General features: G+C 35.9%; 1 protein-coding gene across 1 annotated transcript; it reads left to right on the top strand.

The window, feature by feature from the left end:
• The first annotated feature begins 5,581 nt into the window (after window positions 1-5,581).
• LOC130991756 (uncharacterized) lies at window positions 5,582-12,765 on the top strand. Its single transcript, XM_057916137.1, has 13 exons — window positions 5,582-6,705; window positions 7,042-7,123; window positions 7,568-7,759; window positions 8,000-8,064; window positions 8,145-8,304; window positions 8,563-8,808; window positions 9,136-9,252; window positions 9,405-9,593; window positions 9,674-9,755; window positions 10,043-10,983; window positions 11,183-11,684; window positions 11,773-11,963; window positions 12,051-12,765. Exons 1-13 carry the CDS (start codon window positions 5,648-5,650, stop codon window positions 12,567-12,569), a joined length of 4,344 nt encoding a protein of 1,447 aa, XP_057772120.1. The 5' UTR covers window positions 5,582-5,647; the 3' UTR covers window positions 12,570-12,765.
• Window positions 12,766-12,930: the final 165 nt, after the last annotated feature.

Below are 12,930 nucleotides of genomic sequence, written 5' to 3'. Positions count from 1 at the left end.
CTCCTCAACTTCTCCACCTTCCCACCGCCATTTTCCTTGGTTTCTCCATCGCCTTCAATGGCGATTCTCTCTCCCGTTAGCCTGCTGCTCTCCTTTATATCCCTGGTGCTCTCTCAAATGGGGATGACCGGTATTATCAAAGTGAGAAAGGCTCTGCTATTCCTTTCAAGTTTGTGGTTGTTTCTTTGATAGTACGGGATTCCCTGTGTGAGTGGTGGTATCACCGGGCCTTCCAGTACACCAGAGCCCTGTTTGGTGGTTACCTGAGAAGCTTTCTGAGACATCGGAGTTATGTACTTGGCTCCTGCTGTTGGTGGCTCTGTTGGGCTGAGATCTGAGAAGCTGCTCCATTATCCATCACATTGGTCTTGATCGAACTGCTGCCGGAAGGGTTGCTGAGTTCTAGGGAAAAATACGGTGGGGCGCCCCATCGTGTCCCGAGGACACCTTTTCCCCTTCTCTGATTTCTCTTTTACTCTGCATTCCTCCTTTTCTTTCTTTTATCACATTTTACTTGCCTTCTTTCTCCCTTCCTTGTGCAGAGCAGATAAAGTGAAGGAGAAGAGCAGAAGAGATCTGAGGTGAAGAAGAAGAAGGTGAAGCTGAACTGAAGGAGAAGAGGAACAGTGATCTAAAGAAGAAGAATAAGACGAAGATTTAAGTGCTTGAGCACGAGTGGGGAAGACAGGAGGTTCGAAAACCAAGTGGTGAACCCTGGCTAGGCGAAGATACCGGAACATCATGCCTTATCACATAATCCATACCAAACATGAGTAAATAAATTTAGGATTAAAAAATTCTTCTTTGTGAGAGATCTTGATTTTGTGAGAGATTTTGGATTCAATTTTCTCACTTTATGTAGTGATGAATTGTTGTTGAATTATATTGTTTGGTACTATGGTTTCACACGCAGAGCGTGATTGTATTTAGATACCTTTTGTAACTTCAAAAAAAAAATTATAAATTTAAATTTCACGAAAAATGAATGTCACGTTAGTATAAACATAAATATCTAGCTTAAAAGCGTGTTCAATATTATAGAAATATCTCAAACTCTAAATAATGACATTAATACACAAAAAATAGACTTCGTTTTAAGACGATATTTTTTTTTTGGGGGGGGGGGGGTTTGAAAAGTCATTTGGGCAATTGGAAATATGTAAGACAATTGCTTTTCTTGAGATATGATGTTCGAATAAATTTTGGGTTGCCATCACGACTTTTCTGTCTTAAATTAAAAGTCATTCTTAAATTTGCTAAAATAGAAATTTTATTAAAAAACAAAAAACCTAGACCCATGAGGTCATTCTTAAATTTGAAAACAAAGTAAATTTGATGAGTATGTAATTATCGTAACATATTTCTCCAATGAAAATAAAATGAAATGTTTGACATACAATTACTTAATGAAATTAATTATAATCAAACATTGGAAGGTTAGTAATTTAGCGATAGATTGTCTCAACGAGTTCACAACATCCAAAACATAGTTTTTACCTCGATATTTGATAACCTATATCAAAATCAAACATCAACTAAAATTAGCAAATAGTTTAGTAATTAAGCTAAAACGAGCATCGTTTTTTTTCTTAGTTATTAACTCTAAAAGTGAGCAAATTATCAATTATAGTATATATAGTATTTTTGGCTAAGTTTGTTAAAACTTCTGGGGTGGGCTAAAATAAGCATCATTTATCTTTTTTTATTTTAATTTTAACCATCAACTCTGAAAGTGAAAGAGTAACTCATAGAGTACGTTTGGCTAAGTTGGTTAAAACTTTTATAAATCTCTAGTTCTCTACATCTAGTCTTGTGCGAAATTAGAGAAATTTAAGTTATTTTAAGATTTTAATAGAACATTGCTATTTTTGGAATAGTATTTTTTTAGTATTAGATAATTTACCTAAACTTCCAACATTATTATTTGATCGACGCCTTATAGTTCATTTATTTTGAAAACGAGTATAATGACTCCTTAAAGTCCAAACATAGGTCATAAAAAATTGTTAAATTTTATTCTGTTTTGTCTTAGAAAGAGAATATAATCATAATTGGTCTAGTCCAACATTCTCAAATCGTTTTAGATTTATGTTTTTTGAATCCTTTCAAATTTTTAGATATTAATATAAACTTACGATAAAAAGGGCCAGACCCCCACAGAAATTTATATGCAGACCCCCACGGAAATTTATGTTATTAGAATAATGAAATTAATGACGTGCACATTTATTGCCACTACTCTTCATGATTTAATATACAATAACACTCCCACATAATAACACCAACAAAAGAAAAGGAAAAAAAAAAGATAATTATAAAAAGGAAAATCAAAAGGATCTTGGGGTTTATATATATAAGATATACTATATTATATCATCAAATTGTTTATTTTATTTAAATCAATGACCTTTTGAAAAAAGAGTATTTGATGTCTTAATTTTATGGCTTGAACCTTGAGCTAATATGCCCCTTGACACCTTAATTATTTATAAGCTTTCTCTCAAAAGAAAAAAAGAAAAAAAGAAAAAAAATTATAAGCTAGCTGGTGATCGACAAACTCAATTTTGTCCTTCTCTAATTCTGTGTGAATACACACACATTAATTTACAACTATTTAAACACAGTTTTCCCTCCGTCCTAAAAATTGCCCCAATCTCGTTTGAAGAGTTCTTAAAAATTTGTCTCAATTTACTTATTTTTTTTATTTTTGTATATGATCCAACTATCAATTTTATAGTTAAAATATTTTAAGTATTATTTTTATACATGATTTCATCATTAAATACTCTCTTCGTTCCATTACAAATATCTCACTTCTTATAATGAGATGTCTCATTTCATTTTTGAATATATTATTTCTCTATACCTAAAATTTAAATAATTTTCATAAAAACAAAATCACCATCCCACTTTATCTATTTTTTACACATTTTTTAATCTTTGTCCAAAAAAAATGAGATAGGTGTAATGGAATAGAGAGTGTAATTTTTTATTATTTCATCGGTCTATGAAATGGGTATTCATTTGATGATGACACGAATTTTAAGAATTTGATAAAGTGTGTGAGTGCAATAAGAGCTAACTTTTATTATAAGTGAATATTGAATAGTGTGGGGTACACTTACAAAAAAAATGATACACCGATAAAAAAAAAAATATGAGTACTCATTTTATTTTGCATATTACAGTTTATGTTGTTCACTTTGGAGCAATCCCTTGAGGAGGGAGAGTGTGCGTAAATAAATTATAGCAGTAAAATAACTTAATAAATGGAGTTTGGATTATATGTTGCGCAGACGCTGCAGCGTATTCTGTCTGTCACTGTTTCCTGCTCACACGCCTACTTCAATGGATCACTACTAACGGTGCTATTTTCCTCTTATTTTATGATGAGTTGCTCACTATTCTTTATTAGATTATTTATAGTTTTACTTTAGATCCAATTATAAAAATAGCCCGAGTTTCGAAATATTGCAAAAATAGCATGAATTTTGAGTGAGTTGCGAATATGATTCCCATTTTTGTTTTCGAATTGAAATTTAAGGAGTCATTATACTCGAATTGAAATTTTTAACATGAAATCTGACGTTTATATTCATTATTCAGTCTTCTAAAATGTTAGTAATATACTAATATGAAAAATATATTTCCACATTTACAAATAAATAAAAATATCCACATTATCGGACCTATCACATCAAAATGTCCAATTACAAAATATAGACCCAGGCCTGCCTGCGAACAAAATATAGGCCCAGGCTATATTATTTGAAACTCGCGGCTATTTTTAATGTAATTTTTTATTTCTTCCTTCGCATTATTAGAGTTTAGGCAATTGGAATCGGATTGTTTGCTTTTTTGGGGATTCACTTTAATGATAAATTTAAATTAAATTATTATCAGTTTTAAAATAAAATAATTATTTTAATTTTAAAATTTATATCCTAATTTATTAATCAAGAATTAAAGATATATATTCATTCAATTAATCATTTTAACATTAATTTATAGGTAAAACCTTTATTTAAAACTCGTGTGCCATTTTTAAATGAATACTATAAATTAAAAATGGGAAGTATTTAGATATCATATCATAAATAAGTTAGCTCATTTTTATAGCATTTAATTGCATCTAAATAAAAAATACTTTCTCCGTCCACAAATATTTTTTTAATTTTTATCTTTGGACCGTCTTTCAAATAATTTTAGTTTTTATTTTGGGTCATTTCTCCACAACTAATACTAATATTTTATTCACCATTTTTAATACAATCAACAATTTTGTTGTACCCTTCCCTCCTAGAAAGATTGTCGGGCATTCAAGCATAGTAAAGCCACCTTTATATCCTTAATATATCTTGAAATTTGTGAGGTTGTTCGAACTTAATTGAAGTTACACAATTTTTTTAGATCAGATTTTTATTTTAAATATTAATTATTTTAAAAATGATAATTTTATTAAAAATTAATATAGTCGCAATCGCAATCGTTAGTTTCTTAACTTTCTTTGCAAGAAACTAGTTTAGCTAGGGAATTAAATCACTTATGAATTTGTTAACGAATTAACGATTCGAATACTGCTGAACAAATTTGGCTTGTTTATGGAGTAGCTTTTATTGAAATCAATTTGACAATTTGTAAACATTTTATTTTATGGGTCGGAATTTAAAGTACCCACTTTTATAACATGTCTTACAAAACTACCCACCCAAACCCAAAGTCAAAAGGTCAAAGCCTGACATGCTTGGTTTTTTGTAATACGTCCAACTCACGTCACTTTCACAATGGATTTAGTTAATTATGACTCTAAATCTGAGGACACGTTAAAATAATAGCAATTGTTGGATAAAAAATTTATAAAATCATATATTATGAATCAAGAAAACATAATAGAGCTTAAAAATTCACTATTATGTATATTATGCAACAAAAAATATTATGAAACAAATGGCGTAATTACCCGCCACAAATTCATAGCCGTGAACAGTAGCCGCGCATATTTGGTACCGGCGGCTACTGTTCACGGCTATGAATTTGTGGCGGCTAATCTACCCATTTGTTTCATAATATTTTTTTGTTGCAAATGGGTAGATTAGCCGCCACAAATTCATAGCCGTGAACAGTAGCCGCCGGTACCAAATATGCGCGGCTACTGTTCACGGCTATGAATTTGTGGCGGGTAATTACGCCATTTGTTTCATAATATTTTTTTGTTGCATAATATACATAATAGTGAATTTTTAAGCTCTATTATGTTTTCTTGATTCATAATATATGATTTTATAAATTTTTTATCCAACAATTGCTATTATTTTAACGTGTCCTCAGATTTAGAGTCATATTTAACTAAATCCATTGTGAAAGTGACGTGAGTTGGACGCATTACAAAAAACCAAGCATGTCAGGCTTTGACTTTTTGACTTTGGGTTTGGGTGGGTAGTTTTGTAAGACATGTTATAAAAGTGGGTAGATTCTCCTATTCACAGTTATTTTTATTGCGACAATTAATTAACAATAGTTTATCGTTAAATTTCATTAATTGAATTTACTACGTATTTCACAAAAACAAAAAGAAATACTAGTACTACTGATTTTCACACATTTCCCCCCCAACTCTTCCCGCTCAAATCTAACGCCGCGCGTCGCCATGCGCTCGCCGGAAAGCTCCACCGGCGCTCTCCACTCTCCGCCGCAACCGCCACCACTGACAGACACCGAAATCATCTCACTCGCTCAACACCACCACCACCTCAATCCCGTTTCCTCCCAGCTCCCGCCTTTCCTTCTCGCCGAGTCATCACACCCAATTCTCCTCTCCTTTCTCCACTCACGCGCGGCCGTGGCCGGCGACTCCTCCGCCGCAGTCTCCGACTACGTCTCCTCCCTCATTTCCCTCATCTCACACCACCCCTGCGCCGCACTATCTTCCCTCCTCCCCGCGGTCCTCCACGCCTATCTCTCTCTCTTCACTTCTAACAAAATTCCACACGACCGCAACTCCTTATCAATTATCCAGCAATTCGTGGGGCACCTCGACACCATTGAAGTTAAGAAAATTCCCGAAGTCGTTGATGTAGTTATATCGTATTTCCCCCAAATTAGCGATTTGGACGATGCACAGGTGTTGATTCTCCTGCCGAAGTGCATCGAATTGGTTAGGATCTCGAGTGAAATCGATAAGCCTGTAGAGTACGTGAGCTCAGTTATAGATGCTGTGATTGAGTGTGATTGGAGTAATGTTTTGTTGATCAAAATGGTGGAGATTGTACGGGATTTCGCTTCGTCTATTGATAAAGTTAGGAAGAGAGATTTCCTGCAAAAGATATTTGGGAAAATGAGGGAAGACGTCGAAATGCAGGATTTGCCTGGGCTGGTTTATCAGTTGCTGGTGCTGGCTGCTAAAGGGTTTGGGAAGAGGGAGGTGATTGAAGGGATTGTATTGTATTTTGGGGGTGCGAATAAGGCCGGTTCGGTGATGAAGCAAGTAGAAGGCACAGTCTTGCTTCATGTAAATTTCGCAGTTAAGCAGGATCCATCTTTGGGGCTGGAGGTTTTGGGGCTGGTGAGGTCGGATTCTAGGGCTTTCAATCATTTTACTGTTACAGTTTTGTTGTCTGTTGCCAGAATCAGGAGGTTCAGCGATAGTGCAATTGGCATTCTAAAAACGGCATTGTTTAATGCTTACAAAGATTATAAGTTTGCCAAGTGAGTGTTTAGCTCTTGCTATTCTTTCTATGATCTTTACATATGCTCTCTGCTTCTGATGTTGCTCTAGTGTATAGATATTTTCATGCTGATATCTTTGCACTCATGTATCACCTTAAATACCAAGTGTAGATAGACTTGTAGATCAACACATTAACGACGTAAGATGTATACAAGATTTTATCAGAATTATGATAGGATCTGTCAAGTTTGAACATATCAGCTTCAGAACAATGCTGATCAATATTATGCGTAGATTGTTTTCAAGATTGATGAACTTCGATTGATTCTCATTATTGTATAATTATTTCTATGCCCCATTTTTTTTTGCTTCAGAGTCTGCAGATGGCTATCAGATGAATTGAAGGAGGAGTATCTGGAGAATGCTCGAGCAATAGAAAAGGCTATCCTGAAAGCTGTGAGCTACTTTTGCCTTTATATTATGCTAATTTTGGGAAATAATACCTCAATTGTACATAGAGTAAGTTTCTGGACTTGGTGTCTAATCAACCTTATGAATGCGGGGAACCATTTAATGAACAAAATAATCATATTTTGAGCAGTTTCTTGTGATATGTATCCAGCTACTGGAGATCTTCTTCATGCTTTCATGTGCATTCCTGATTTGTTCTTGGCACACCTTTTCTTTTTTGACTTCGTAAGAAGAATGGTCCTCGCCTAAATGCCTAAAATAATAAGAATATTTGTCTGAAACAGTAATTATTTTGGACTAGACACCAGGCTCATGATCTTTTTATTTTCTTACTTTTTAGCAATGATTTTGACTTTTTTTTGTCTGGATGTCTATATATTGTATAAATCATTTCTTCTTTTCTAACAATTTTATGCCCTCTTTTTGTAGGTGAATGGAAGCCACTATGGAAGAGAGCATATCGTACCCAGTATAGTTCAATTGGGGTTTGGATTGCTTCATGGAGTAGAAGAGGGAACCCAGAAAGAAATATCAAAATCTGATGGTCTTTTGGGTACAGAGGAGCTAGGTACACAAGTACTGAAATGTTTGTTCGAAGTGCATGATATGTCAAGGAATGAGGTTAGTGTTTTAGTGTAATATTGCTGCAATGACATGAGGTGCTGCCGTTTCTGCTTTTGGTTCTTAAATAGGGAGCTTTTCTGGATTCGAAGCATCTTCACAGAACACCAAATTTTGAAAATGTGATTTCTGAGATATACAAGCTAATATTTTCTATATTCATTCATGGTATTCATTTACTTTTAAGTTAATATAAGCACGGCACAGTAGAACATTATACTGAGCTAATTACATTTGCAGATAATTGAGCAATGCAAATACCATGTCCTGTCTATGAAACCTGAAAAATGCTTCCCCATAACAAGGTGAAACTTCTTAGCTTTATATTCAGCCTTTTGGTTTGTGTTGCTTGCTCTTAAGCTCATTTTCTTTTTACTACTTCTAGATTGCTTGTATACTTGGTCCAGGTTCATCCACACCCAATGTTGGAACACATGTCTCATTTGAAAGAAATGCTGGATTATTTCACATTTATGGATGGCGGGACTTCCTATAATCTTGTTACTGTTCTACTCCCTCTTATGAAGTTTAGTCGTGATCTTCAGGTACTTATTTTGCAACATGTGGTTCAGCCAAAAACTGCAGCATCTATCATGTTACATAGACACATTTTCAACTCTTGTAACTAAAAGCTAACTGCTAAGTGGATCGTGAAACAAGATATTTGTAGAGATTAGCATATTCAATAAGCTTTTTAGAAAATTATGGGTTAGTGATTAGTGAAGCCTATGTATTTTCTTTGATAATTTTATATCGATGTTACAAATGCTAATTTAATTTCCATCTGTAATCTAACCATGCAGGATTACACTATATTGGTTCTAAGGAAGGCTATGTTTAGACGAGAAAATTCAGTTCGTCTTGCAGCATGTAGTGCCATTTTTGACCTTCTTTCAGCAGAGAAACAATCAAAGCCAGATGGACTTTTTTCTTTTCAAGAATCAAGCAGCCAGGCCAGTTGCAGCCAGCAAGCTGAAAAACCTCATGCAACTAGAGCAAACCTTTTCCAAGAGCTCAGTGGTTTGCTGCAACGATGCCTTTATCAGCAGGTTCATTTCAATGGTTCATTGAGTTTTGATTCAGATACTTTATTTTTCCTTCTTTCAGATACTCTGAACCAATTCTGTGTTCTAATGTAAGTGGTAGTATTACTTCAACCACCAAAGTGAAGGCATGTTAAGTAGCTTCAATTTTTGTACTTTTCCCAAGTGAATTTATTCAACTGTTTGAGATTTTTTAGCAGTCTATTTGCATCTAAATTTGTGTAGTTTGATGCAACATGCCTTTTTTAGTTTTGTCAAAATGACCAATCTCGGTCTAAAGTAAAGGGTCACCATATCCTCCAAGTTTAAATTATTGTTTAATCCTGTAACCAGGCAAATGTCCGGGAAAATGTTTACCATGGTATGATGAAGCTTGTTGTGGTGGATCCTCTAAGTGCAGGCACCATTTTTGACCTTTTACTCTCCCACTTCCAGCGGTTTTACAAAGAGGTATTCATCTACAGGAAATAGCTAGTAATCTTGCTATCCTGGTAAACCTTCTTGAGAGTAATATCCATTTGTACTTTCCTACAAGATTTCAGGCAAAATCGCTTTTTCTTGTCCCATGAGTTGACTTTATTTGTTAACATATATCTGTCTAGAATGACGAGCTTCAGTTGAACATTGATCAATGTGTCAAACTAGAAAACGGGAAATTTTGTATTGAAGAGCCACTGGACTGCCTTCTCTTTTGTGTCTCTTGGATTCTTCTTCTTCAACCACAAAATAGATCTGATCAACCTTCAGAATCACTCCCTTGTTTTGGCTTCTCCATCTCTCAGGACAATGAGGTGAGTGAATATCTTTCAACTGGTTTAAATTACTAGTTCTCTTTCTTGTAATTGACATTCATTGGCACAACAATTATCAGGCGGGGAGAAATTTTTCTGGAGAGTCATTCTCAAATGCTTTAGCACAGATCCGGAAGTTTCTGAGAAATGGGAATTTGGAAGGTATTCTTTTGGTGCAATATCACAAGTAATCAAGTCAATGAGTCTGTTGTTATTGCTATCAAATAAATTGTGTATTTCTTGTGGTTTGTATTGGTCCAATGCCCGTAAGAGCGCGCATGTCTTTTTTGCAAGGAAAATATCGAGTCGTTTCATTCTTTATTGTTGGAATTGCAGGTGTTTTTCTCTAGTTCTATTTGCTTACTGGCTTCTAATTGTTTTCTACGTCCTGACTTGCTCCCATGCTAATGTTCTTCATTATGTAAGTCGCTTCAATTTGTATTAGTTAGGTCTGCTGGGCAAGAAACAAGATTCAGGCTCTACCCCAATAGAAGAAGAAAAAAGGAAGTGTTCTGCTAAACTTTTATTAGGGATTATTGAGGTTGTGATGAATAATATTGTTACTGAGTTGGTCAAAGCTGTTAATGTACAAAAAGTGGAACTGGAAACGGAGCTTTCTCAGTTTGTTGAGATTCATGAGTTTGTGGATAAATATACATCTAATTCTAGGCATGGCAGCGGAGCTAAAAAACCAATGATACGACCTAGTGCCAGTGATGCTGCTGATAAACTTGCTTTAGGCTGCGCAAAGCATTCTCCAGATCGAACTCCTCTTTTGGCAACTTCAAGCATCCATCTTCTCTTGCAACTTTCACTAGAGTCATGGAAACTTGAAAATTCTAAGAATGGTGCAGCCTCACAGAGAAACAGCCAACCTTCCTCTGGAAACGCACGGGTTCTTGGTTCAAAAATTCTTTCTAGAGTATTACATATGTGCTTTCGTCAACTCAAATTCTTCTCTCTCACGGGAAAAGATGATCCATTCAAGACGTTGATTTATGGTGAAATTAAGCTTCTTGGGCCTCCACTGCTGGACATAATTTTCTCTCTCAAGTCAGTGCCAAAGTCTGAGATGGATCTTAGCAAGAAAGAAGCAAAGGGACAAAAAGATGTTGAATGTAGAAAGGAAAATATTCATTTGGCCTTGCTCTGTTTGAAAAACATAATCGAGGTTAGTTTGTCCAGCACAAAGTATTCAGGTTTGATTGATTACTTGGTATCAACATTTCAGCGTGAGGAAAATGTTGCTGCGGGTGCCTGTTGCACTGATGAATGCAAGCTAGCTGAAGGAATTGATGACCAGAACACAAAAAGCAAAGAGTTATTCCTCAAGAGCATAAAGCCACTACTTATTGAGTTCCTTGACTTCTCTTTCTCCCGTGAAGCTGAGGTAAATGCACTGTGCTTTATTTATCTTATTATGCCGTCCATGTTGAAGAGATTAATTATATGAAACTCCCGAGTGATGCTAGGTTAAAAGCCTATATTATATGAAATTGCTCATCTCCTCAAAGAGATGCTATTTGTTTGTGTTTCTAGTACTTTGTTACGTTTGTTATATACCATTAAACAGATGCCTGTATTCTCAGATTTTATGTGACATGGTGCTGATGATTGGCAAGAAGTTGCCCGAAGAAAGGAGGAACCTTGTCGGATCCTTGGCGATACAACTCTGCAGGAGAAGTGATGTATCGAACTCAAAGGTTGCAAAATCTTTGGTCTTCATTGCTTTCACTTTAACCTCACCTCCGGCGGACTTGGTTATTGCCGAGAATATGGCTGCAGAGCTCGTACGAGTTGTAGGCTCTCAGGGTACTGATCCTGTAGATAAATCTGAAACCTTCCCTATCATAAGAAAATCAACCAGTGCTGCAATTTCTACAACTATACTGCAGTCTGTTGAATCATCCATTGCTGACATGGACTGGATTATGATAAGGCTGAAGACATGCAATACGGCTACTCAGAAAGGTATTTCTTCATATCAAACTGGAAAAGAGGCTCCAGAAGTAGCAGCGGAAGAGGTATTATATTCGAGAGCAGAAGCTGTCGTGCAAGTGCTATCACATTTCGTTGCCATGAACCTAAAGGGTACGTGGAATGCTATTCATGATATCGAACTCTCAATTGTTTTGTCTGTAGATCTGTCTTCTTCTCTAACTCCCTGTAAAAACTGCAGACCCTCAAGCAGAATATTTACTGAAACTGGCTGCAAAATTTTACAAGAATCTAGCACGAATCTCGAAGCTCCGAATTGCTCCCAAGGGGTGCAAGCAACTGTTACCCAGTCCCAAGTACCAAAGGCTGGTGGAAACAACTTGTAGGAAATTAACAGCACCTATTTATGGTTTTGTTGCTAAAATGCAGCAGGTATGTGCATTAATTACAGAATTGTCTGCAAATATTAGTGGGAATTACATTTTCAAATGGTTTGGTGCGTTGCTTTCTTGTTTGCAGAATCAACAAGAGAGCAGCAACATTAGTAAAGGAATAGTCAACAAAATCAAGAGGGAAAACAGATGCATCCCCGACTTGATTTTCCAGATCGAAGACTACGAGAAGTATCTCATCCAGCTTAGCAAAATCACCAAAGTCAATCTGTTGAGACATGCCAAACGGAGCACGTCTAGGGACTTCAAGATTCTCGAGCCACGTGATGATGAACCTGAGGAACAAAACCTGAACCAGGAAGAAGCAGACCGCGATCATTCTGCTGCACACAAATCATCTGAAGAGCCTGGGAGCGGCAACGAAGGAGATGGTGGTTCGCCTAAATGTGGCAGCCCTTTGGCTGCGGATGACACGGAGGGTGAGGACGAGGACGAGGAGGAAACAGCGCTCCATCAAGTAGAGAGGGCGCAGACTAGCCCAGTAATGCAAGACTCTGAGGACAAGGACGAGGAGGAAGCAGCGCTCCATCAAGTAAAGAGGGCGAAGACGAGCCGAGTAGTGCAAGACTCTGATGAAGAAGTGTAGCAAAATGCAGATTTCTTGAATGCTGATTATGTATATGCTGCAGGAATGCTTCAGGTTCTTGTACTAAGTTACTAACAGGAACGTTGCTGCTCGAGCTACTGTGTAAAGAACAATTGATACTATTATATTGAAAAAAACACCTATTTTGTTATAATACTCAATTTTTCTCTCTCTCTCTAATAATGTCACGTTTTCTTAATTTTTGGTACATTAGAGCATGAGTAACGCTATCCTCGATAGCTTACTCAAACTCGAGTATTGCACTCGAGTAGCCGTTGCAAGTGAGTGCTACTCGAGTTATCAAGTATGCCCGAGTGCAATTTTTTTTTTTTTTTTTAATTCTCTTCTTCTCTTTAAAAAT

The sequence above is a fragment of the Salvia miltiorrhiza genome, chromosome 7 (assembly GCF_028751815.1).
Source record: "Salvia miltiorrhiza cultivar Shanhuang (shh) chromosome 7, IMPLAD_Smil_shh, whole genome shotgun sequence".
Lineage (NCBI taxonomy): Eukaryota > Viridiplantae > Streptophyta > Magnoliopsida > Lamiales > Lamiaceae > Salvia > Salvia miltiorrhiza.
This window is presented reverse-complemented; position numbering and strand designations above follow the sequence as displayed.